The sequence below is a fragment of the Phaethon aethereus genome (assembly GCF_964289735.1).
Source record: "Phaethon aethereus genome assembly, chromosome: 1".
Lineage (NCBI taxonomy): Eukaryota > Metazoa > Chordata > Aves > Phaethontiformes > Phaethontidae > Phaethon > Phaethon aethereus.
In genome coordinates, this window is record NC_138575.1 from 197,559,287 (window position 1) to 197,582,160 (window position 22,874).

Here is a 22,874-nt window from a genome sequence, read left to right on the forward strand (position 1 = left end):
AAGACTTGCGTAAGGCGTCACTGTTAGGGAACTGGCCTGCAGCGTGGGAGACCTGAGTGCAAGGCCAACTTGGCAAAGGATTTAAAATCTCCTACCTGAATGCCTTAATCGGCATGCATAAAGATAAGAGTCATTGCAGAATCCCCATTTAACAGAAAAGCTGAGTTGACACAGGCTCTTTACAGCTATGAATTCCTAGTGGAAACACGCATTTTCCACTTGCCAAGAATTAAGTGCAGAAGTCTCTGAAGGGAAGTGCTTATGCCACATCTCCCTCATGCTAATAATTAAAAAGAGTTGCCAGTCAGGGTCTGCCTGGTATGAAGCTTGCTCCCAGTGCGATGTAGCTGCAGCCTAACCCTTCCCACACAGCCGGGCATCTTATCTGGGGATGTGCACTCTGTTAGGCATCAGGATGTTTATAAACTAGACAGCACACTGGACAGTTGTAGTCATCCCTGCTAATCTAGTCTTAAATTCTTATAAAGAAAATCAGCTTACGATAGTAAATACTGTTAAGTTCCTATGTTAATATAAAGAAGATATGGTATTTACCTGTACATATTTTTCAATGGTTTTTAGCACTTCCATGTTAAACTGTTTCACAGGAATGGCTGACAGGTCCATATAACTAAGAAGACTGTAAATCATCTGTAGGAGGGACTGTTGCATACTGGGAAGGCCCTTTTCTAGTAGCTGTTTAAAAAAAAAAAAACGGGAAAATAACTAAATTTTGAGACATTTCTTCTTATGGAAAAAGCTACTATTTCTTGAATGCCATTTGTACTGTTAATCTCTCTTCACTCACTGATTTTGCAATGCCATTTTACAATCATTTTACAAGAGATGACGACACAAGTGCGAGATAAAAAAGAGTTTTAATTTGGGAACCAAATGCTAGCCTGTTTTAATAATGAAACATACATTTTATATATGCCTGCCCTAACTTATCCAGAAAACACAGTCAGCAGTTGAATAAACTGTCAAGCAAAATTTACACTGTAATTGGGGAAGCACATCCAATAAAAACAGGGGAGTATCTTTTTATTTTACCTTTGCTGAAAGTCAGTGAGGAAAAAGAAAACATGCTGAAGAAACAAGACTACTACTATTCAGACATCAATATGTATTTATCCAAATACACTTCACTGCCAGTGCTCACTGGCTGTAACTGCCACGGAAACATTTTCTGTTAAGGAGATGGAATCCCTGGGCTCTCTTACTGTAGAGGCTAATACAAAGAAGGTCTTGATCTAAATCCTGGAATTTTGAAACACCCGAGCGTAGATCCCGGAATACCACAAGGAACCTTAGAAATGCAACTGTGCTCATATATATACATGACAGTAATTCAGGAGGCGTACAGACAGACATGCTATGTTTGCCCATGTGTGTGAAATATCTCAGCTGAAAGTTTCCTGGAAGGTAGCACGTTCTTTCATTGGTGACAGGTACTGTCCCATGCCACAAATTTCAGAGGCAACCAGATGTTATTGCTCGAGGTTACCAGAGGCACAAGACTAGACTCTATCCTTCTGTTCACGCTGACAAGGAAGTTCTTCTAACACTGGTTACAAGAGATATTAGGATCTAGAAAACAATTACTTATAGAAACTCTATGCTGCCTCATGTCTTCCGTCACAGAAAAATTTCAGCTGTTATCCAAGTGGAGTCTTGTATTTTATCAGCTGCCCTCACTGGCCTGAATGACAAGACTCCTCTTTTTATTGTATGAGAACATTTCATGCCAGCCAAAATGGAATGATCAGGTAGGACACACACCTATCTCATCCCACTAAATATCTTCTGATTTCTTTCATCACTAAAAGTGAGTAGTAAGTAGCGATTCATAAAACAAAGTAGTCAAATTCCATTAACAGCACAATAGATGAAACCCACTATGATTTATCTATTCCTCTACAAAAAGACAGCAAGAATTTTTAAATGAGAGGTACTAGCTGGTAGCCGGCTTCAGCCCATGGATACCTTTACTGAGAGATAAAACAAGCAATTCTTCTTCAAAACAGGGTTATAGACTTTCTCTTGCCTTCCATTAGGATCTTGCAATGGAAGGTTTGGTTCCTTCCTTGCTTGTAGTTTATATGACCCAGCACATCAGCCAGTATACCATTTCAGTGTAGGAATAAAGGATCAGAAGAAACTATCTGAAGGAGAGAAAGAATTTTTTTTTGTTCTCTGACAAGAGCCTTCTGCATCAAATAATCATTTTTGTGATAGGAGAAGGAATTATTGGGAAATGATGGGAATTTTGTCTCTATTGCTGGTGAGAAAGCTGCTCTAGGAACGTTATCTCTGAAAGCTGCTAACTTCCATTCCAGTTTATATAAATTTGTTGTCAACAGAATGCCTTGACTTAAACAGCTCTTACCCCTTAAACTCTAAACATTTGTGGATTGTGCCCGTTTTCACTTGTTCAGATGAGTATATGTGGTAGTTGGTAGTCCAAGTGCGTACTTAAATACATCATGAATTTGTAATGACAAAGAGTATTGCAGTTTAAGAAACGAACATAAAATTTAAAATGCATTTAGTACAGTAAGAATTCTTTTGCTGCCAGAAGTAACAAAAACAGTAGTAAGATGAAGTTGTGGTGACACACCATTTGGATCAGCGAGTTCCAGAACAAAGAGTTTCCACTGTATTTGTGAGAAGAAATCATACCTGTTCCCAGTTTGTTTTTTTTTTTACTCTGGTCCCTATGAACTGCTTTGAAGAATTGTGGACTTAATGAATCACTACTTTAACATGACCCATGTCAATGTGGATATGGTCCCAGAATGATTGTGCTCTCATGGTACAAAGTTGATTTTTAAAACTTAATATGCAAAAATCTAACATAAAATCAAAATAAGCTTTCAGTAATGTGTTTGTGTGCTGATTTTGGTAGTGGAGGTTCAAAGTTCTACCACATTATTAAATAGTTATTTTTCCCAAGTATTTATCTAGAAGAAATGATCATTTTTCATGGATGGAGCTGTAATACATAAAACTCAGTAAGGAGCACTGCTGGTCACTGTAATGTTTGGATAAGAACACAGCTGAAATGTCTTATTTTATGCCAGGATCATACCCCTAGCTGACAAGCAATTACCTGCCACCAAATAGATGAAATGCAATTTTTTGTCTCAGTGGCAATAATTGAAGCTTTTACCTTCTGCTGAGAGCATCTGTATAAGAACAAATGGTTAATAGCATTAATAGCCTTAATAACTTGTGGTCAAAGTCCCCTTATGAAGGTATACCTGTGTGTTTGGAGGCGTCACTGTTGCAACACAGATCTCCTTAGTTATCCTTAAGCACTCCATGTCTCACCCTTTCCCTCAGGCCCAAGCACTGGGGAATGCGCCAGAGTTGTTAAAGCTCCAGTCTCTGTAGCCAACGGCTGTAACATTCAACTCCGCATAGCCCAGTGGGGCTGTTAACCCATTTGGCTTTACCTATGGACAGTATATGCCACAGCCAGTTTATAAGAGACAGGAGCACATTGTTTATCCTGGTCTGGGGATTAAGTAAGAAGAAAAGGGGAAAAATATTCTGAATGCTGGAAAAATCTTTTTCATGGCCACAGCAGGCTGAACAAGATGGTTTGTTGTCTCTTGCTCCTCCTCCAGACTGGCTGCTACCCTATGCCCGTACAAATATTTCCCAGACATGACTCAACAGAGCTGCAGTCAATGTAAATACAGAGAGAGGAAGTCGTGCTCACTACTCTGTCATCCTGCAATGATGGCGCTATGTGAGGAATGTGCCTTAATTACAGTCAAGAGCCTGCCTGACTTGCTGTTAATATAGTAGCCTGGTGCCAACGTGCAGCAACGGGGAAGTGCAGAGAAAGAGTCTCCAGACGGAAGTCGAAGGCCCTGTTGAGGGCAGGGAGATCATGTGCAATGACCTTTGTGGAGGTGCTGCAGCACTAGTAACTGTACTTAGAGCACCAGAGGGAAAACAGCGGGGCAAACACTTCCCTACGGCTGGGAAAGCAAAGGAGGAAGAGTTTAAACCTCAATTTTTACAATATTTGTTTATTAGGAACACGAGTTTCTGCTCTGAAGGAGACACGTGACTCTGGAGAACTCAGAGTCATCATGTTTGAAGAGCTAATAGTTCTTCAGAGTCTTTGAGTTTGAAAACAGACTGAAAAATCCCAGGGCACTGTTTTAGCCTCCTAAGGAGGGTCATGGCTTTCACCAACAGTCAAGATCTGATATGATTGTTTACTTAGAGCCTCCATGTGCAAACAAGGTGACAAACTGCAGCTTGAGGCAGCAGGGCCAAGTTTGTTCTCAAGTCTGCGTGAGTGTGGCAGCACAGCCTGGCCTCAGACTCTTGAAAATCTGTGGATAGCCAGTATCAGAGACGCCTGCACAGTTTCTGTAGAACCTTTGGCAGAGGAGAGAATGATTCTGTTCCAAAAACCAAACCTGCTCTAAAGAAGCTAGGGAATTTATGTCATGAGTACAGAACTGATTTCTCCCTGGATGAGAAGGGCAGAATGAAGGCATCTCACTACAACACAGAAGTGAAAGGATAAATCTAAGAACTCTACAAGAAAATGGTGTCCTGATACTGATCTGACATAGGAGGCAGAGATAAGTGACCTTAATTTAAAGAGCAGAACTGAGCCTTGGATCCCCAGTAACAACACTGCATCAGCTCTATACTCCAAATGTGAGAAATGTTGTTAGGAGTAAGCAATGAGCACAGAGGAAAACCTGGGCAGCAAGATGATCCCAATCAATGTTGAAGGAATGCATACAAACTTGTACTGAGAACCAGATCCTTATATAGCAGATGATATCACAGAATCATAGAATCGTAGAATCATAGAATAGTTTGGGTTGGAAGGGACCTTTAAAGGTCATCTAGTCCAACTCGCCTGCAAAGAGCAGGGACATCTTCAACTAGATCAGTATCTTATTTATGCTGCTAAACTCCTTCTGGAATTAGTCCTCCTCTTATTCTCCTCAGTGGGATCTAAAGAAATGTTATCCCGTTACTCTCTCTTTGGCAGTGGAGCATCTCACTGGCTGATGACAGAAACTGATTTAAGATCTATCAGCCCTGCAGACCTTTGCTGGCTTTTGTTTTAGTGTTCAATATTGATTTATTATAGTAATTCCCTTTCTTGCTGCTAATTTCTGCTTTTTCACTCAATTATAAATAACAGCTACAGAAAGCCACAAGTAATTTGCAGGCAGACTTCAGCTCTTTGGGTTGTTAGAGAACAGAAGAGTTAAAACAGTAAAAGAAACTTTGAAAACTTACCTCAGCCAAATACGTAACCATACTCAAAGTAATATCAGCAAATGCTTCATGAAGGTAACGGCAAACCACGTTTACCCAGGTAGCACAGTCCCTTGTATAGCTGTGAGTTTTATAAAGGGTCATGACATGTGCGAGATTTGATAGCTTGGGGTTCTTCTCCTCCAAACAAACCTAATTAAATATAAATGTCAATACACATTAAGAAGGCAACTGCATTTACAGGGTTTGAGGATGTACAAAACAGTAAATAACTTTGATACCTGAGCAATCCTTTCGGCTATATCTTTACAAAACTGGTTTGGGCTGTCAAAATGTTGAATTAAATGGGGCAGGAGACACAAAACATTCAGCGGAAATCCTAGAAGAGGAAAATACAGAACAAAATGTCCATTTTGGACAGCAAGAGCCACAGTGATCTTCAAGTTGGTGTTTCGTAGGAGGTCACGGTTTCAATATTACGTTAGCTGTAAACTCAAGCAGACTCTGTCAAGTCGTTCACGCCACTGGCCACACCACATTTGTCTTAAAGGGGCCTTAATTTGAAAATCCAGTACATCATTTAGGAAACAGTACTGTTATAAAGCATGAACCTATTTCTACAAACACTACCACACAAACAGGTGTTTACAGGGCAAAATATCTCACAAAAGTATGTATCTTATTCCTGTTAGAGACTGTGTTTATTTTTTCCACTTAAGTGGCTTACTGATAATCTTAACTGGTGGCATTTTCACTACTGCTGCTAAAACACACAAAAAATTCAGTCAGTATTGATAAATGAACAGCTATTTTGGTCAGGCTGCCAGGCACAGCTTCCATTGTTTGATACTATTCAAGTTAATAATAATAATGAAACAAAATTCTGATATAACTGGTCAGATGAGACTACTCAAATGGGTATTTCTGAAGCTAGGAGATGGCTCCAGTGCCAAGTGCTAGCTGTTGTCATTAGCATAAGGACTCTGTCTGGAGCTGGGATTCAGCTTCTCTGCACCAACTCATAGCTCAAGGTAGTTGATGAACTACAGGCATTGGCTGTAACACAAGCTGCTCCAGATCAGCTGGGAGGTCAGAGCTCAGAAGTGAAGAAATTGTATCCGGACACAATCTGTTTTTTGAAAAGAAAGAATCCGATCTATGAAAGTATCTTTCTAACCATTTATTCCCTCTCATTCTACATAATTAAACAAGTTGCCTACGTTAGCAGCATAATTTCCCTTGGCTTCCTCTATACCCAGGGAAAAGAAAAAGATACCTCCGGATGGCACCGTCACAGCCCATGCGTGAATTGCCCAACCGAAGTCTGGAACGCAGGCACCAGACAGGTGCTTACAGATGGGCAGGCTGTTCATGGCATTCATCCCCTTACTCTGTGTCTGAGCTTATTATGACTTACTCGTGAAGCCTGCACAATTGTCTTAATATCTGTGTTTCTGACTGAGAGAGAGGAGTAAATATTTGGACAATACAGAAAATCCCTTCAAGAAATAAAATTAAGAAATGGTCACAACCTCAACTAAATAATTGGGAATTTCAAAATGTTACCTTATGCCCTTATAACCCAGGCCTCTCTCCTCACTCCCTAATGCGCTATTGTAGTTTACCTAAAAAGTGTACAAGAGTTTTCAATATTTATATTTCTAGGAAAAATCCCACGAAGCACTAATTTAAAATAAAATAATTTGCAATATTCTGATATAATTCAATGGAAAACTTGGCCAAAATAGGTTCTAGAAAATTTGACAGTATCTCCTTACATTTTGTCAGCACTCAGAAACTTTTTATGGTGCTAAGCACTAGACATGAAATGTGAAATAATACTTGACTGCTGTCCTCCAAAACCTTATTGTGCAATAGATTAACTTTTCAGAAACATGTCATATTGTTATGAAATTTCCAAAAAGCCCAGCCAACTCAAAGCAAAAGTACATTATTAGAAGAGAATTCTGTATTAGATGAGAAAGAAAATATACCATTTTTGGGTTTGTGCAGATATTCTAATGAGGCTGGTCATCAAATGTCAAAAGCAATGGAAAGTATACTGGTTTTACCTATAGCTTGAGAGGAATCCACCATGGATATTCGAGACACTGGTGTCAGCAAACTGAAGAGCTGTAGTGTGAGATCAGTGGTAGTAAGGGAGGTGAATCCTTTCAGGAGTAGCTGCTGAAGCCCTGAGAAGTCTGCCCACTTCAGCTGCCCTTGCAGCTTCTCTAACTTCTCCCGGTTTTCAGCTTTATCTAGTGGCAAATGAGCCAGGAGTTTATTCAGTAAACGCAATGCCATTAGGTACTCAAACTCAAAATCTGATTCCATCAAAGCCACAGCAACCCAAAAGATGGTGGCCAGTAGGTTGGTTGGATTGTTAATATGGGATGGGTCAGTGAGACTGTCTTTTAGGGAAGATGAACTTCTGGTTTTAGAGGACAGGCCTTGTTGGGTGCACGCCTGAATTCTGTCTAGTGTGGCACTGCGCGGTGGGTCCGAGGACTTGTCCACATCTCCAAACTTCTTGGGTACAGAGAAGCTCCTCTGGTGCCTGCTTCGTTCAGCAGTGGCTGTGTTACCGCTTGCAGGATTCACATTCAGCTGTCCTGTGCTCTTCCGGTTTGCAGTCAGTTTGGTGCTTGATGTTAAATCTGGCGAAGATGAACTGAACCCAAAATATATAACATACATTGCAATGTGTGAATGCACAGCTTCAACTTTGTATGTATTGGATGCAAGTTAAGTATTCAGCAAACTGTACATAAATATTTAAATAGGAAAAGTAAAACACCACACTGTCTATTGCAGCTTGTCTTTTTTTTCCAGAAGTGCACCAAACCAGAGCAGGATAGCCCACAGTCCAGGTAGGTAAGAACATGAGGATAGGAGATAGAGAGCTGTGAAGTGACTTGTGGAAATGCCCATATAATGGGGCAGTGGTAGAAAACAATTTTGATCTTTAAAATGCCCTCATCAGTGGAGCAAACCTCAAACTTGGCACAGCTGGCAGGAAAAATGCACAATGGCTTACTGGCTAATGTGAGAACCGTGGGCAGACAAAAACTTAAGCAGAACCACAAATACGCCACATTATCCTAAGAAACCTGTCATGTGGCTGCCTAGGTTCTTGCTAGCACAGGTCCTTCAGAAACCTTGTTGTCATTGCATCCTCCCTTGTCTGTATCCTAAGATCTCATCAAGATGGTTTACAGAAAGCAGAGGTGTTTCCATTTCAGTGACTGATGCCTCCTCATGGACTACCATGTGATGATCCAGACAATCCCTTCAATTATCTGTACATATGAACATGCTGTGTTGATACATGTAAGGGAAGTTTGTTCTAAAGAACAATTAATTCCTGACTCTCTGGTCCCATTCCTACCTCACATACTGTGAGTCCCTACTGTCTATAATATTTGAAGAGGATTAATAGCGTCAGAGTAAAGAATATTGCACCCCACTGCTTTCTGGAGTATTTTTTATTTTCTGCTCCATCTTGCTCTTTCCTGAAATGTGCATTAAAGAAGATCAATACCTCTTAGTTCATAAAGTAGAAGCCGTATTTCCCCACCTCTACTCTGTCACAAGGCAATGCTTGTGTTCTGCCATTGCAGTATAATAATACGTAGCAACCCTGCCTACTAGCTTCAGAAATGATAGCCCTTGTATTTTTGTTCTGTGTGTAAAGCACGGTAACATATAGACGTTTTTCAAACACATTCCCTATTCTGTTGTTGCTATTAGGAGTCAGATAGACATTAATCTCCCTCAGTACTGTCAACAGCTGTGTTATGGAAGGAGCCTGCACTTGCCCTCCATGTACAAAGTTCTACTTTAAGGCCAAGGGTTTCATGGAGATGGCCTACAGGTCTGGCAAAATCCATGGGTTACGTACACATGGGACAAAATCCTCCCTAGTTTTATTGAAGAGAAGAAACCATAATTGTTTACTTCTTGGGGAATACTTCATCTGAGAACAACAGGTCATATGAAACCAATATTCCAAAAACCATGTTTCTTCTCAGATACGCTTTCAAGTATATGGTACAAAGGTGAAAAAAATATGGTATTTATAAAGGATGTTAAAGTAAGTTACAGCCAAGTGGCAGCAAGGCAGAATTTACAATGCATTGTAAAGTTCCATTAGATCTAGCAACAGTATTTCAACTATTGCAAAATTTGTCTAAAATGTGCTCTTAGTTTAGTTCTCTGAAGGTTACAAATGAGCTCAGTCTTATCAAAATAATTTAATGCTGTCAGACTGCAGAACTGCATGCTTAATATCATGAGACACTGAAAAAAATCTATTGTTAGGAGAACAGGTTCTTACCGTGATAACACTGTCAGAAGATCACTGTTCTTCAAACAGTCAGACAGATTATCCACAGCAGCTTCCAAAGTAAGTAGTGCCTCCATTACATACCCCTATCAATGCATGAGGTTAACCATTTTAACAAAGACATTCAAAACAGTGAGCTTTTAAAAGTCTTCAGTTCATAAAAGGAATAGGCACCTACTGGAAACGTGTAATTTCTTTTGAAATAAGGACATTCACATCAATGCCACTGCCCCAAACATTAAAATGTCATTACAAACGTGTTTTATTTTCTGCCTCTGAATGATCTATGAAGGCATGCAAGAATGGCATGTATCTCATCAGGCAATTGGTAATGGCATACAGAACCTCTGACTTGCAGGTCACTGATTTACATGCCCTGCAAGCAGTTGTGACAGAGTATTACTGTCATCTTGTGGCAGTTTCACTACCTTAGTAAAATATGGAGGTGATGTCAGTCTATTTCTTATTAAGAGCTAGTAGTTCTCTTTATTAAGTCTTGAATCTCACAATAAATAGGCTCTGATTGTAAAATTTCAGGAAAGAGCAGTCTGTTTAGCTAAACCAAGTGAACATCATAGTTCACTAAGGGAGGACTGGATCAAATTAGGCCAGTGTAAGTTTTGTATCGTTATGGATGGTATGGGTTTCTTTATTCCAAAAGATGTTAACATTTGATAAATGATGTCGTGTCTACTCCACGCTGTCAGATTACATCAGCAAATAAGATGATGGGGTCTTTAAGCACGTTAAATTAAATCGTTAAATTAACGATGTGAAAAGGGAAAAATGGTCATCACAAAGGTTTCATTTTGAGTGACATTTACTAGATTTTTTCTAGTTGTTCTCTTTAGAGCTATGTAAGATTTTAACAGCCGGATGAAGACTTTGATAAAATACATATGGATTCAGTAAACTCAGAGCTAACCTTTTCTAAGGCCACATTCTACTTTGCATGACTTGACTCCAGAACATCTTGTTAAAATGGTAATTTTAAATTAAACATATATTAAATCAACAGTACTAAGAAGCATTATGTACACATGCATACCTGAATCTCATCTCCATGCTCTCCAATAACTTCCACTAATCTTGACAGGAGGTCAGACAACGCATGTGCAGAAAGGGGCTGCTTTAGGGCCCTGAATATCTGGAAAGAGCGACCTGCATAATGTCTTGAAGAGCTTGAAAGAGCTGTTTGTAAAGCAACTTCACTCAGATGCTGCTCCAAATGAAAACCTAAGCAAAAGAATAGTATGTCATAACAGGCTGAACCAACTCTCTGGAGAGGATACGCACTGTAGTGTATCCTGCAAACCCTGTGAGAAATGGAGATGCAGGAATGTCTGGTTTTGGGAGAATTTCCCACTGTTTACATTCATTTCACCAAGTAGGTAAGAAAATAAATTTGAGTCTGCAAATGTTTGTCAGCAAAAAACTGAAATTCTTAATTTGATTGCAATTTTTTACAGTTCCTGGACAAAGTTTGAAGCCATCCATTATTCTTGCTGGCAGCAACACAGTAACTTCTAAACACTCCCAAACCTAAAGCCAAGCTGAATTAGGAGTCTTTCTGTTACCTGCAGCAGGCTACTGGATAAGATCTTAAATATAAATACTGATGCCGCATCCTGCTTTGACCTTGGAAGACATTTAATTAGTAACTGTGTTGGTTTTCAAAATACAATCAGTACATTTCCTAAGCTCTAAAAACATAATAAATTAAAACTAAACTTTAATTCACAGAAGAAACTTAACAAAGTACATTTACTTAGTTATGTAATACTATGATGCATTTTACAAACGGGACATAGAGGAGTTTTTATCTGGTAGAATCATCCAAAAGTCTTTCTACTAACAGCTTTGAAGAAATGTTTGATTTAACATTCAGCCACAGTCAAATCTAACATGATTTTTTTAAAGCAGTTCCCTCATATGTCATATATTCTTGTTAAGACATACAATATGTCATGCTTCTGCATATGCAGCTCTCCTAAATCACACAATAAACATTCAGTGTGACCTTGAGGGAATAGTCTTTTAGTTATGAACGGAAAAAAAATTACTACCTGACTTGGAATCTTTAAATACAGATACAACATGACGCAGAAAATTAGTAAGCTGTTCAGCACTCTTGGTGTTCTGATTTTTGGGTGTGATATCTTCATGGAACCAAAGTGGACCAAATGCCCTTAAAGAAATACATAACAAAGTGAAAAACTTCCTTTAGTTATCTGAAATAAATGTAATCAGTTAAAATATATAAACGGTAAAGGCAATTTGATATGTCCAGGGCCATAGCCTGGAAAACATACAACTGAATAGAATTTTATGAGCAAAATACAAATAAATAAATATTTTTATGCTGTATTTTACAAAACTTCTCTTTTAAAATATAAGTCATTCCATGTGGAGAGCAGCACAAACAAATCCCTGTTTTTTAATTTAACATTGCATCTAGGATCTGCTGGCTGTAGTCAGTAGTTAATATGAATTTCACCATGGCCGTTCACGATGCCCTGTACACTTCCTATCTAATTTTATAATAATAAAGCTGTCTTCTTCCATTAGTTCATTGTTGAACATAATAATATCAGTCAATTAAACATTTTATTCCTGTCAGGCAAGATTTTTTTCTGTTACTCCTGACTGTAATGCTTTTAAGTACCTACTTCTATAGGTATCAATAAAAGAGAAATGGGAGTCTGTAATTACTACAAATGCTCAGTCATTTTCCTTTGAGTCTTTTAGTTGCTACAGATAATTGTAGAGAAGACATGAAAGTATGTGTTTCCAGTACGAACGTAACCTCTGCTTAGCTCCATTACCTGGTTGTCAGAAACTCAATTAATTTGTTTGCTTTCTCATCTGTTTCAGCAGCAGTGTCCATGTCCTCAACCTCTTGTGTAATCTGTGGGAGATTTCCACTGCTGCCTCCCAGACTGATACTGGAGGAGGTGGAGCTGGAGCTCAAGCCGGAGTCTGGTACTGGAGATGACTGGTATTCCCGCAGAAAGTCAAAGCCACCTGCCAGCCGAAAGGGAGGAGATAAAGATGGAATGCAGTGTTGGGCCAGCATTACAGGTGAAAGCATCCACCAAGCAGCATTTTTCAGAGTCAGGAGCAGAAACCTTCTACTGGGAAACATGGGGAAAACCTGCAGAACACAACAACCTTCAACCGCTGACGGGGGTGAAAACAGTACTCTGTTCCTAAAAGTGCAGAATCCAATATAAAATGAAAAATACCAAAGTCAAGACTAATTTTTTTTTACTGCATGAGAGCTACAGTTCTTGAAAAACAAATGTTTCATGGCATTTTACAATCAGAACTATGTACTTCTGGGAAGTGAATTTTGAAGCTGGCTAAGTACATGCCAAGTTCAGCTCACTTCTCTGGGCTAGGCTGATGAGGAAGAAAACCTCTGCAGGGTGAAATTTTTAGGACAATGATGTTGTCTCAATTTTACAAATGCAATGGAAACTGAGACACAAACGTTTAAGGCTTCTGTTCAACACCTTTAGTAACTGTAAACGCTGGGCTACTCATACTAAACGTTTTCAGCATTAAGGTTAAGCATCTGAGTAAGAGTTCTGCTAGACCAAGCTTGCCACACAGCTTCAGAGCTGGAATTAGAACCTATTTTCTTAATATTAGACTGATAGTCATCTTAGGCTGTTTCTCCAACAGAGAAACTACCCTTGCGAGAAGACTGGGAGCAGGAGTGGCCTCTCTACTGACAAAATCCATTGCAGGTCAGGAGACTCTTAATTTAGCTGCCTGACATTATGTGCGAAGAACCTGAGCCAAAAGATTTCAATTAGGATTCTTTGCTATAGCTATTCACCCACACACACTCTCACTCTTTATATTAGCTGATAAAAACCAGAATCCAAATACAAAGTTTTGGTAACTTCTTGGACTTAAGAGGCTCAGACACAGCATAACAATTACGTTTTTCAGAGACAGGAATGAAAAGTTTTTCATTTTGCCAGAAAAGCAGTAATAGAATTTTAATCTAAGGTTTTTATTCTGTATTTAATGATTCATGGATATGCATCGGAAGAGAGATCTAAATAACTCAAAAATGGGAAATTCATGTGTGAGGTAATTTTGCACAGACACTATTCAGAATGAAGCCTAAAAAGACCAAATGAATTCATTGATCTGAAATACATGTCCCGTCTTCTCATTACATTAAAATATTTTTTGTACCTCATAAAAAAATCATTTATCACGTAATATTCTTTATAAAGCCAAACTATTTATTACTTTTTGTTATATTCCTAATGAACCATGGAAATGCCACTAATTTCATTTTCATTTCTTACCCTCTCCAAGACAACTAGACCTACCTCCATAACTCTACAGTGGTTCTGTGATTCCTTCAAATCTCAACAGTATGTTTGCATTTAGTAATATTACATGGTAATAGTAAATCTAGCTATCTGCTTTCTGCAAACTGTTCCCAACCAACCCCTTAAGAACGGGGAAATTGCTAAAAGTTAACAGTACACCCATTTCAGCAGAGGTCTGAAGTAAGTTTCCTAATGCAGAAACAGATTTCAGATTCCAGGACAGAAATTAAGTGTATCTGTGATATAAAGGAGGGTGTATATCATGTAAAATTTAACTTAATAATTGAAATTCTGAGCTGCATATTCTTGCCGCTCTTCCTGTGTTGGAATTATTTATTCATTTCTTTGAAAGGTTGAGGAGTGATTGCCCTCATTTAAAGCAGTCCTGGCTCCCTGAGGGGGAAGTTAGGAAGTTATTAGCCGTTATTAATGTTTAAAAGTCTACATTACATATTTTGCCTTACATCAGATAGCTTTCTCACTATCATGAAAAGTCATCTAATAATAACTCGGGCGCATCTCTCGGGTAGTTCACATGGAATTAATATTAATGGGACCTGTTCATATCTGCCACTTTACCACTTCAATTTATCAAAACTGTTACATTTTAGGAAAGTAACCCTGACATCCTACTTTCAAAAACCTCACAGTATAATGCAATGTCCTTTTATTCTTTTGCTTTATTACCTGTATAAAGATATTCAGGTAAGTATGCTGGTTGTACTGTCAGAGTCTTGGTCTCATTCATCTCTCTGGTCTGAAGCAGCACTGATGCAATGGCTTGATAGTTGCTATTGCAAGATAATGCAATCAAAAGGTGGAGCAGTAACTTTTTACTGTGTTCAAAGACCTCAGGGCGGTAATGGTCAAGACCTAACAGAAAAGGTTACAGCAATCACTGAATATGAAGTAATAATAAACAAGTTCACATTGCAGAAATAGCAAAAATTCCAAGGCAGTTCACGCCAACAGTGCAAACAAACAAAAGATGCAGTATTTCCGGACACAGTTACTGGTGGTTTTGCTTCCATTGGGTGTGTATATTTAGTTTCCAGACTGAGGTCCCATACGGGAGGTACAAAACGATGTGTGGCAATACAACTTTATGCATTCTGTTTCACTGCAGTGTTAATTTGACGGGGCTGGAAAACCTCTGAAGATGAGACATTCTTGGTGGTGGTTGTAATTACATTGCTTACCTCAGTATTTGGCTTCCTTGCACAGACATCAGTTTTACAATGAGTGCAAACTGTAAGCAGCAGATACTGATTTATTAAGAAAGGAAATGATGGACAAAATCCCTTGAAAAAGAACTTCTGCTACCAGTGAGCAGCACGAGAAATCAGCCACTAGCTCAGGCTGCAGAACTGAAACCGAAGGCCTAGCACTGAAAGATTCTGATCGGGTTAGCACTACTGCCGTTTCTAAGCTTTCAACACAACCTGAATTAATCACAAATTACAGATATAAAAGAAACAGATGTTTGTAAAATAAGCTGAACTCTGTCATAGTAATATCTTTTCAATTCCATTTCAGTATCTTCCAGGATATTTACAAATACTGTCTTCTGTTTAGGGGCAGTTTCACTGATGAAAAATCGAATTGTTTTCTTCTTCAGCTCCTCTCTTCTCAGGATATATTCCTCTTTAAAAAGCAGCTCCTTCATTACTCTAAGAGGCAACAGCCAACAGGTTTTTCAAGTCAGGTGTTTTCTAATATATTCCTGTCACACTGGTTCTTGTCCAGCCTGCAGAAATGAAGCTGCTCATACTGCCGTAGTCTGAACAATGTGTCTTTGGCTCCTACAGGCAGGTCTCTGGAGGTCCTGTGATCCCTGGTCTTACTCATCTGCCCATAGCCTCCCCCAGAAGAACCATGCCCAACCTGCCCACGTCTTTTTCAGCTTCTTCGGGTTGGTGCTCCTATTCTCCTTTCTCCATTTCCTTCCACCTGCCAGAAGATAATGAACCCATCCTACCCTGTTCTAACATACACTGAAAAGGACATAAAAAGTTCTTTTAGTTGAAAATAAATTCTGTATTGGCAGCACTTCTGACTGAAGTCCTGTTAAACCCTAGGCTTGTATGAAAGTATTGACATAGATACGCTAACTACGAAGTGAGAAGGACAGTTCAGACTTTGTGCTTGTCCAGTGCTGGGCCCTTCTTTAACTTTGAAGAGTTCCCGAGAGGTAAACTTCTGTGATGTGGACACATTTCCATGGGAAAGGAGTCTAGCTGCTCGACTCATTTCACACTGGTTGTTAAAAGAGTTTTTAAACAGCAGTGATTTTCATGCACTACTGAGATAGGCAGGTTCACATCAGCAGTTCTGCCTCTCTACTTCACTATCAGTATTACACACCATCCAATAGCCTATTAAACACATACATTGCAAAATCCTTTCATTTTAGTAACTTCTCACTCCTTCCAATAAATGGAAGGATACAGGCTCTCCACCTAGTCACCATACCAGCTTCCAGTTTCCTTTTTGGTCAGATGCATCTGCCTGCTTACATTCCAACACGACAGAAATACTTCATTTTCAATCACATTTATTCATACCTTTGGCTAACATGTGTCGCATAAATTCCTTACGCCATCAGAACAGAACTCGACTATGAAATATAGAAAAATTTTCCACAGGAGGCATAACAACTACAGAGGAAGAGAACTTGAAGCCTGGAGGCTGTGATCTCCTTTTAGTTACCACTAAACCAGTTACACTGAGTTACCAGTTACATTTAGCTTTAATTTCGCATTTGAGAATTGAAAGTTCTTAGCCAAGGGACTGTCTCAAATGGTATTCACAATTTCTATTTATTTCTTATGAAATAACGTAATGTTGAAACATTATTGCATGAACAAATCAGTAAAGATATTTTTATAATGGATTACTAATATCATAACTCTGTTTCTGCATATGTTTATTTGCATGGCTCCCTGATGGCTCCTTAAAGCTGTCTTAAGTGGCCACCCTGCTGTATACTACTCCTGCATTAAGTTATTCATTTATTCTTGTGAGAATTTCTAACTGTTTTCTCACACTTGTTACAAATCATACTAAAGACGTTGTTCCGTCAGTTGATGGTTATCTATTTGTTTCATACACTTACCCAGTTCTCTTTCAGCTTCCTCTTACACTTAGAAAGTTCGCAACAATATAAAAAAAAGTAAAAAATTGTTACGGGCAGCCACAAAACAGATTTAACTTTTAAGTGAAGAATATATGTGGAATGTCACATATTGAAACTGACCCTGGAAGCCCCATCCAACATGGTTCATGCTGTTATTCCTGTGTTTCTTCAGAAGTTTGTTGAAATCAGTGTACTAATATACGAAACAAGTATTTGATGAGCATGCATTTTCAAAAAAACCCTATTTCATCAAAAAATTTCACACAGAACAGTTCGTAACAGAGTAGCAGAAGAGGAGAATGAAATATATTCTTCAACTATATATTGAAGTATATCACGGGTATTCTACCACTGTGCTGTAACCTCCCAATTTAATCTTTTTTGCTCGCTGAACAACAGAATCTTCCCAGACTGCCAGTGAATAGGCTTAGTAGTAACTATGGTGACTGAATAAGAAGTGGACTGTGATCCTCCATTATAATAAATTTATTTCACAAGTATCTGGCTGTGTTTATTTGTGAAAATTAGTACTTATCAATCATGAAAGTTAGGGAATGGCTTTATAATGCTAAATACTCTTGTGCGCTAAAAAATTAGGCCACTCACTTTTCATAATGTGAAGTGGCAGGATAAGGAAGGCACGACCGTTCAGCCGAACTGTGTAATGGTCAAGAACAGATGCAGCAGTGGGGAAAAAGCAGTGCCTCTATGCTCAAGTATATAAGATAAGACACTGACAATAAAGTATTCCATTAGCAGTGAAATTAATGAAGCTTGCTTGGTCTCTGTCCCACCTTCACTATCTCTGCAGTACAGTAATCTCTGCTCTCTTACACAACATTTTTGCAAAAGCAAGAGACAGCACTGGTGTGTGCAGTCCAAGTCTAAAGCATGTGCTGACTGCTCAGCTGCCCATCACAGCAGCAGAGGGGGGCGCGGGGGGCCTACTTTTTTTTAAAGATAATTTAGGAAGGCATTAATCTTCAAATTTCTACCTACTTCTCAAACTTGGGTGAAACTAGCCAAAAAACTCAAAAGCTTCAAAGTTTTGAGACTAATTCACAGACTGTAATTGCCTCAGGCTTTGTTTTTTTTTAGGAAATCATAATTAAAAACATGTAAGAAACACAACTCTAAGGCTGCAGCAAAACTAAAATAAAAGGACAGGACTACATTTATACTTTATTTTTTGTTCTGCTGGTCTTACCTAAAAAGAGAGCATGTAGCAATAAAGGGAGGTGAAGAGCCCAGTCTTCCCTCACACTGTGATCGACTACCATCTCAGTCATGAAGATGACAGCAATATTGCACCTGGAAATTAAATCACAGTATCAGTTTGAAACCTCTTGGAGATGGGAAAACAGTAACATGATGGCTATTTCTGAAGAGCTAAAAAACTTCTAGATTTTCAAATTTGTAGCATTTCTTCTCACTGTGATTACTGCTGAAGCACCTTATTTACAGTATTAAGCAGGTAAGTACCCGTTACTGAAAAAAAGAACACTATTACTGACAATACAAATTGTGTAAAAGATGAATTTCAGAATATGCATAGCCTAGTTAGAATAAAAGATCAAGGGGGGAAAAGTGCTATGCATAATAGCCACAGAGGCTTGGGAAAGAAATTTTCCTTTTCTGTTTTAGTTGTTTCTTCAGTCTGATTCTTATCAGAAAGTGACGTCCTACATTGTAAATAGGCTTACTGGTGGAAATCTGTCAGAATAGCAAGCCTGCACTGCATGTTGATGTTAGCGCTGGAAATCAGCAGAAATGGAAGGTATGATTTTCAGATGTTCTGAGTGGTGAGACAATTGGATTAGTGTTGGTCAACCACTAAGAGGAGGCATCTCACTCTTTGAAATGTTAGAATGAGAAACTGCTCACCTATGAAGGGGTCCCCGGGGTGTGATGGTTTCTGGGAGGTAGTCCACAAGTGGTGCCCAGCATCCTCCATTGTAAGGCATGGGCAGGGGATGTGGTTGTTTGGTTTCAACAATATTTAATAACCAGCTTGTATATGGAGAAACAGGATCATCTGCGTGGATAAAAAACAAGTCTGGTTACCCATTTTTGAGAAATAATAAAATAGAGTTTATCATAACATATCAGTTCAGCTGTTTGGAATAACATGGTAAGATGACATGAGGTTTGCAAATTCCTGTGTTCAATAACAAGTGATGCATTTTTAATCCCTCTTTCATGCTGCTGGAAATTAAAGAGATTCCAGGCAGGCAGCATGGAATGGCAGGAGCTGCAGCTGAATCCCTGCTGTCACTTTGTAGCTGTGCATCCAGATCACAAAGCACCAAGCAACAGACTTTCTCTTCAAAAATGAGAGAAAAGTTCAGCTGATGAAGCTGCTGTGGGAAGCCATCTGCTGCAAGGAGCCGCGTACCAGAGACACGTTCTTGCAGCTCCCCACCAGTGCCCTGCTGAGCAATGCTACAAAGGCAGAAGTTAAACGTCCTGAGTTAGGAAGGAGGCATAAGGAATGCAAAAAACATCTTCAGGGTAATTTTCTTTCAACAGGGATGATTTATCTCTTGAATTTCTCAGAGATGTATTTAACTTTGCTTCAGTATGACAGCTGCTGTATGTTAATTAGCAATAGGCTTTTTTCCTTCCATCTGCTTATCTGCAATGATGTGGGTCAAGTAAGTTATTTCCACCACTTTCTGCCTTCTCTCAGCTGCATAGCTTTGTTCATCTCTCCTGCATTTTGTTTCCTCTCATTCTTCTCAATTTTTCCATTGGTCAGTTTTTATTTCTCAGATCTGGCAGTCTGCAATACACTGCCACGGCAAGTATCCTCTCTAGGCCTGTTCTTGGCATATATCCAAACATTGCCCTTTGTGAAATTTTAATGGGAGCATTATTTTTTGCTCTGGTATTTTGTTACACTTTTGCATTTTAGGTAGGTTTGAAACTCTCAGCACTTTCCTTTAACAGCATCTATCTGATGCTTGTCGGCTTTGCCACAAGAAACAAAACTGTTTGGGTGCCTACAGAAGTATCAGAGCTAGCTTCTTCTAATGCACATCACTTCTTGGTTTTGACAAAATGTCTTCAGGTTCCCAGATCTTCAGGAGCCTTTCAATGCAGCAGCTGCTCCTCCAGCTCTTACTAAAATGCCAACTTTATCATTCCCATTCTTCAGTGTTAAGTCTTCCAAGGAGCACTTCAGACCTTTATGATTTTGACCTCTACTTATTACATTTATTTAGTTATTTATTTAGATTTATTAGTTACAGATAAAGAATAGACTGACCTAATAATGTAGCAAAGTATAGAATTTTCACGTATTCATCTTCTAAGGATTAAACAAATTATGTTTGCCAGACGCTTTTCACATAAAAAGATCTGCACAGTCACTATTTATTACTATCAATTTAAGTGTTTCACATAAAACTGTTTCATGAAGTCCACACTAAGATCTAGTTGCTCACTCATGTTTTCATAGGTTTATGTGCAGACTGAGAAAAAAAAAAGCACTTTGCACCTTAACATACAGCCTTTGCCTGAACAAAAGAGTTTCTGTGCTGAAGAGGTATGTTCCCTATTCATATCCTCAGCAATACATATATGCTCAGGTAGACTGGAGAGAAGAAAGAACTCATACCACCAAGTCCTTTGCAGCCTGGGCTGCCTGCCAGAGGGAATAAGTTGCACCTTCTTAATGCAGGTTGCATTATTTATCTTGTAGAATGACAAATAGTTTAAGAATTACTCTTTCTTTTTAGAGTTCTATATAAATGTCAGTAGCTAAGTAAAATGTATCTTATTTTACATCGAGGTATTTGTATATTTGTGCAAGGAACCTCTGTGAGAAGCAAATCCTGCACAAACATTCACAGTACTACAAAGCTTCCAGGTACAGGCAGGAAAAAATTTTTGGGCATCGGCTTAAGGAGACATTCCAAAAGAACAAAGAAAATTTCAGTCGTTTTTAACCTTTTATTACTCTAAGCTCTTGTCAAAACCAGCTACTTGTGAAGAATGTTCTGATAATACAAACACTGTTCTGTTTTGAAAGATTGTTCATGCAGATCAGATTAGTGCAGATGCTCCAATTAACATCTGCTGAGGAATTTTTAGTAGCTGCAGCATTAGAAAGCCATAAGAAAAACAAGACAAGTGTAGTAAACCCCACTGAGTTTAATACGTTGCACACTTTTTTGTGTATTTAAATACTGCAGTATGTATATACACAATATTTTGTAAATACTGTGCTTCATAATTATGAAAAATAGTTATTGATATACATTAAATTATCCTATCATATTTTATTTGACATTGTGTTTCCATACTTTGCAGAAGAGTATTGCTAAAAAATTACTTGAATTAAAGACCCTATAAAATCTTTACTTTTTATGTCAAAATATTGTCCCAAAATGGTGTCCATAGCACCAAGACAAGCCATTATAGCCTCTATATTATTTGACCCGGCTTTATTAAGCCAGAGATGAGAGTCTATAAAAAGGTCTTGCTTTTTTTACATGTGGTTAGGGCCTAACTGAAATCTGTAGATTGGCCTCCTTACAATTCACTCCAGAATTATGGTATTCCGATCATCCAACTCCTAAAATTTACACTGTCATTCAACAGTTGACAGAAATAGCTTGGCTTTCTTTGGATGCTCTGCTGAGCATCAAATGTCCATTTATAGTCTGTTGAGCAGAAATATATAAAGAACAAGTGTGCTCAGGAGCCCCATCTCACTCTCCCCTCTAACACAGGTTTGCACAATGCAGCCAGAAATTGGTTGCAGGGAGCAGAGAAAAGCTAGAGAGGAGATAAGGGCTCATTTTTGCAAACCCCTGGATCTCTTCTTCATGCTCATATAACAGCACATGATTTGGAGGGAAATACTGGTGAAGGGCACAGTTCAAAGTACTTGCTGTAATGATCTTGGGAATCTTTTGCCTTGCCATGTGCAAATGGTTCAAGTTGTTACTGTCTGGAGGATTCTCTGCTGCTGCCTTTTGTGAAATTCTCCGGCCTTTAAATAGGTTTGACTGAGCCCATGGTTAAACAAAGGAAATAAATTAATTAAATTGGGTATGAAGATAAAATAGGGATGCTCCCTGTATGGTAATGTTACATTACTGTTTATACAGAACTTAAACAGAGAGCCTCCACCAGCCGTAAGAATGCTTTCCTCCCCCACCAAAACATCAGAAATTTCATCAAATTGAATAATAGAACTTACTTTTGTCGTCATCGTAAGATCCTCCGGAGCTATTACTGTACCTTGATTCGAGACGGGTATGTGCTCTGATTACATTACTGAACCTTCAAATACAAGAAAAATCCTTATTAAAAGCACAGATTGACATTAAACAGCTGGACTATATGCTTACTCTAGGGGAAAAAAAAACATTTATAGAATCATAGAATCTTTGGGTTGAAAGGGATCTTTTAAGGTCATCTAGTCCAACCCCCTTGCACTGAGCAGGGACATGTAGAGAGCAATGTTAATATAATGCTTTCTTTCCACAAAAGAAGATTTTTGCAGCCAGTTTCTGAGAAGTTCTAACAGTGTGCTCCTGTGTCACAAGCTTTTAAAATTTAGCAGAGGGAAAATTCTCTTGCTACAAATGTGTGATTTTCTTGAAGCAAGAAGCTGTGCTAAGGCTGAACTGAGATATAAACTGTTCACATCTAGTATTTTTCACAGCCTGTGTTCATGGGTGAAATTCTGGCAACCTGCTAAAACAGTAACTGACTGAACAGTCCAAAGTCAAGCCTGCACAGGTATCAAGCAGCAAAA

The 22,874-nt window shown here is 38.7% G+C and overlaps 1 protein-coding gene across 2 annotated transcripts in view; it reads right to left on the reverse strand.

The window, feature by feature from the left end:
* FRY (FRY microtubule binding protein) overlaps positions 1 to 22,874 on the reverse strand; it is a gene marked incomplete at its 3' end in the record, with an annotated part of 178,470 nt that overhangs the window by 34,592 nt on the left and 121,004 nt on the right. For both annotated transcript variants that reach the window (XM_082001351.1, XM_082001350.1), the window contains exons 36-47: positions 22,314 to 22,396; positions 18,989 to 19,139; positions 18,312 to 18,415; positions 14,656 to 14,841; positions 12,439 to 12,637; positions 11,680 to 11,801; positions 10,662 to 10,849; positions 9,605 to 9,699; positions 7,338 to 7,939; positions 5,547 to 5,644; positions 5,287 to 5,457; positions 556 to 696 (exon numbers count right to left, since the gene is read on the reverse strand). In XM_082001351.1, the coding sequence (XP_081857477.1) occupies positions 556 to 696; positions 5,287 to 5,457; positions 5,547 to 5,644; positions 7,338 to 7,939; positions 9,605 to 9,699; positions 10,662 to 10,849; positions 11,680 to 11,801; positions 12,439 to 12,637; positions 14,656 to 14,841; positions 18,312 to 18,415; positions 18,989 to 19,139; positions 22,314 to 22,396 (2,140 nt within the window). The remainder of the gene's footprint in view (positions 1 to 555; positions 697 to 5,286; positions 5,458 to 5,546; positions 5,645 to 7,337; positions 7,940 to 9,604; positions 9,700 to 10,661; positions 10,850 to 11,679; positions 11,802 to 12,438; positions 12,638 to 14,655; positions 14,842 to 18,311; positions 18,416 to 18,988; positions 19,140 to 22,313; positions 22,397 to 22,874) is intronic.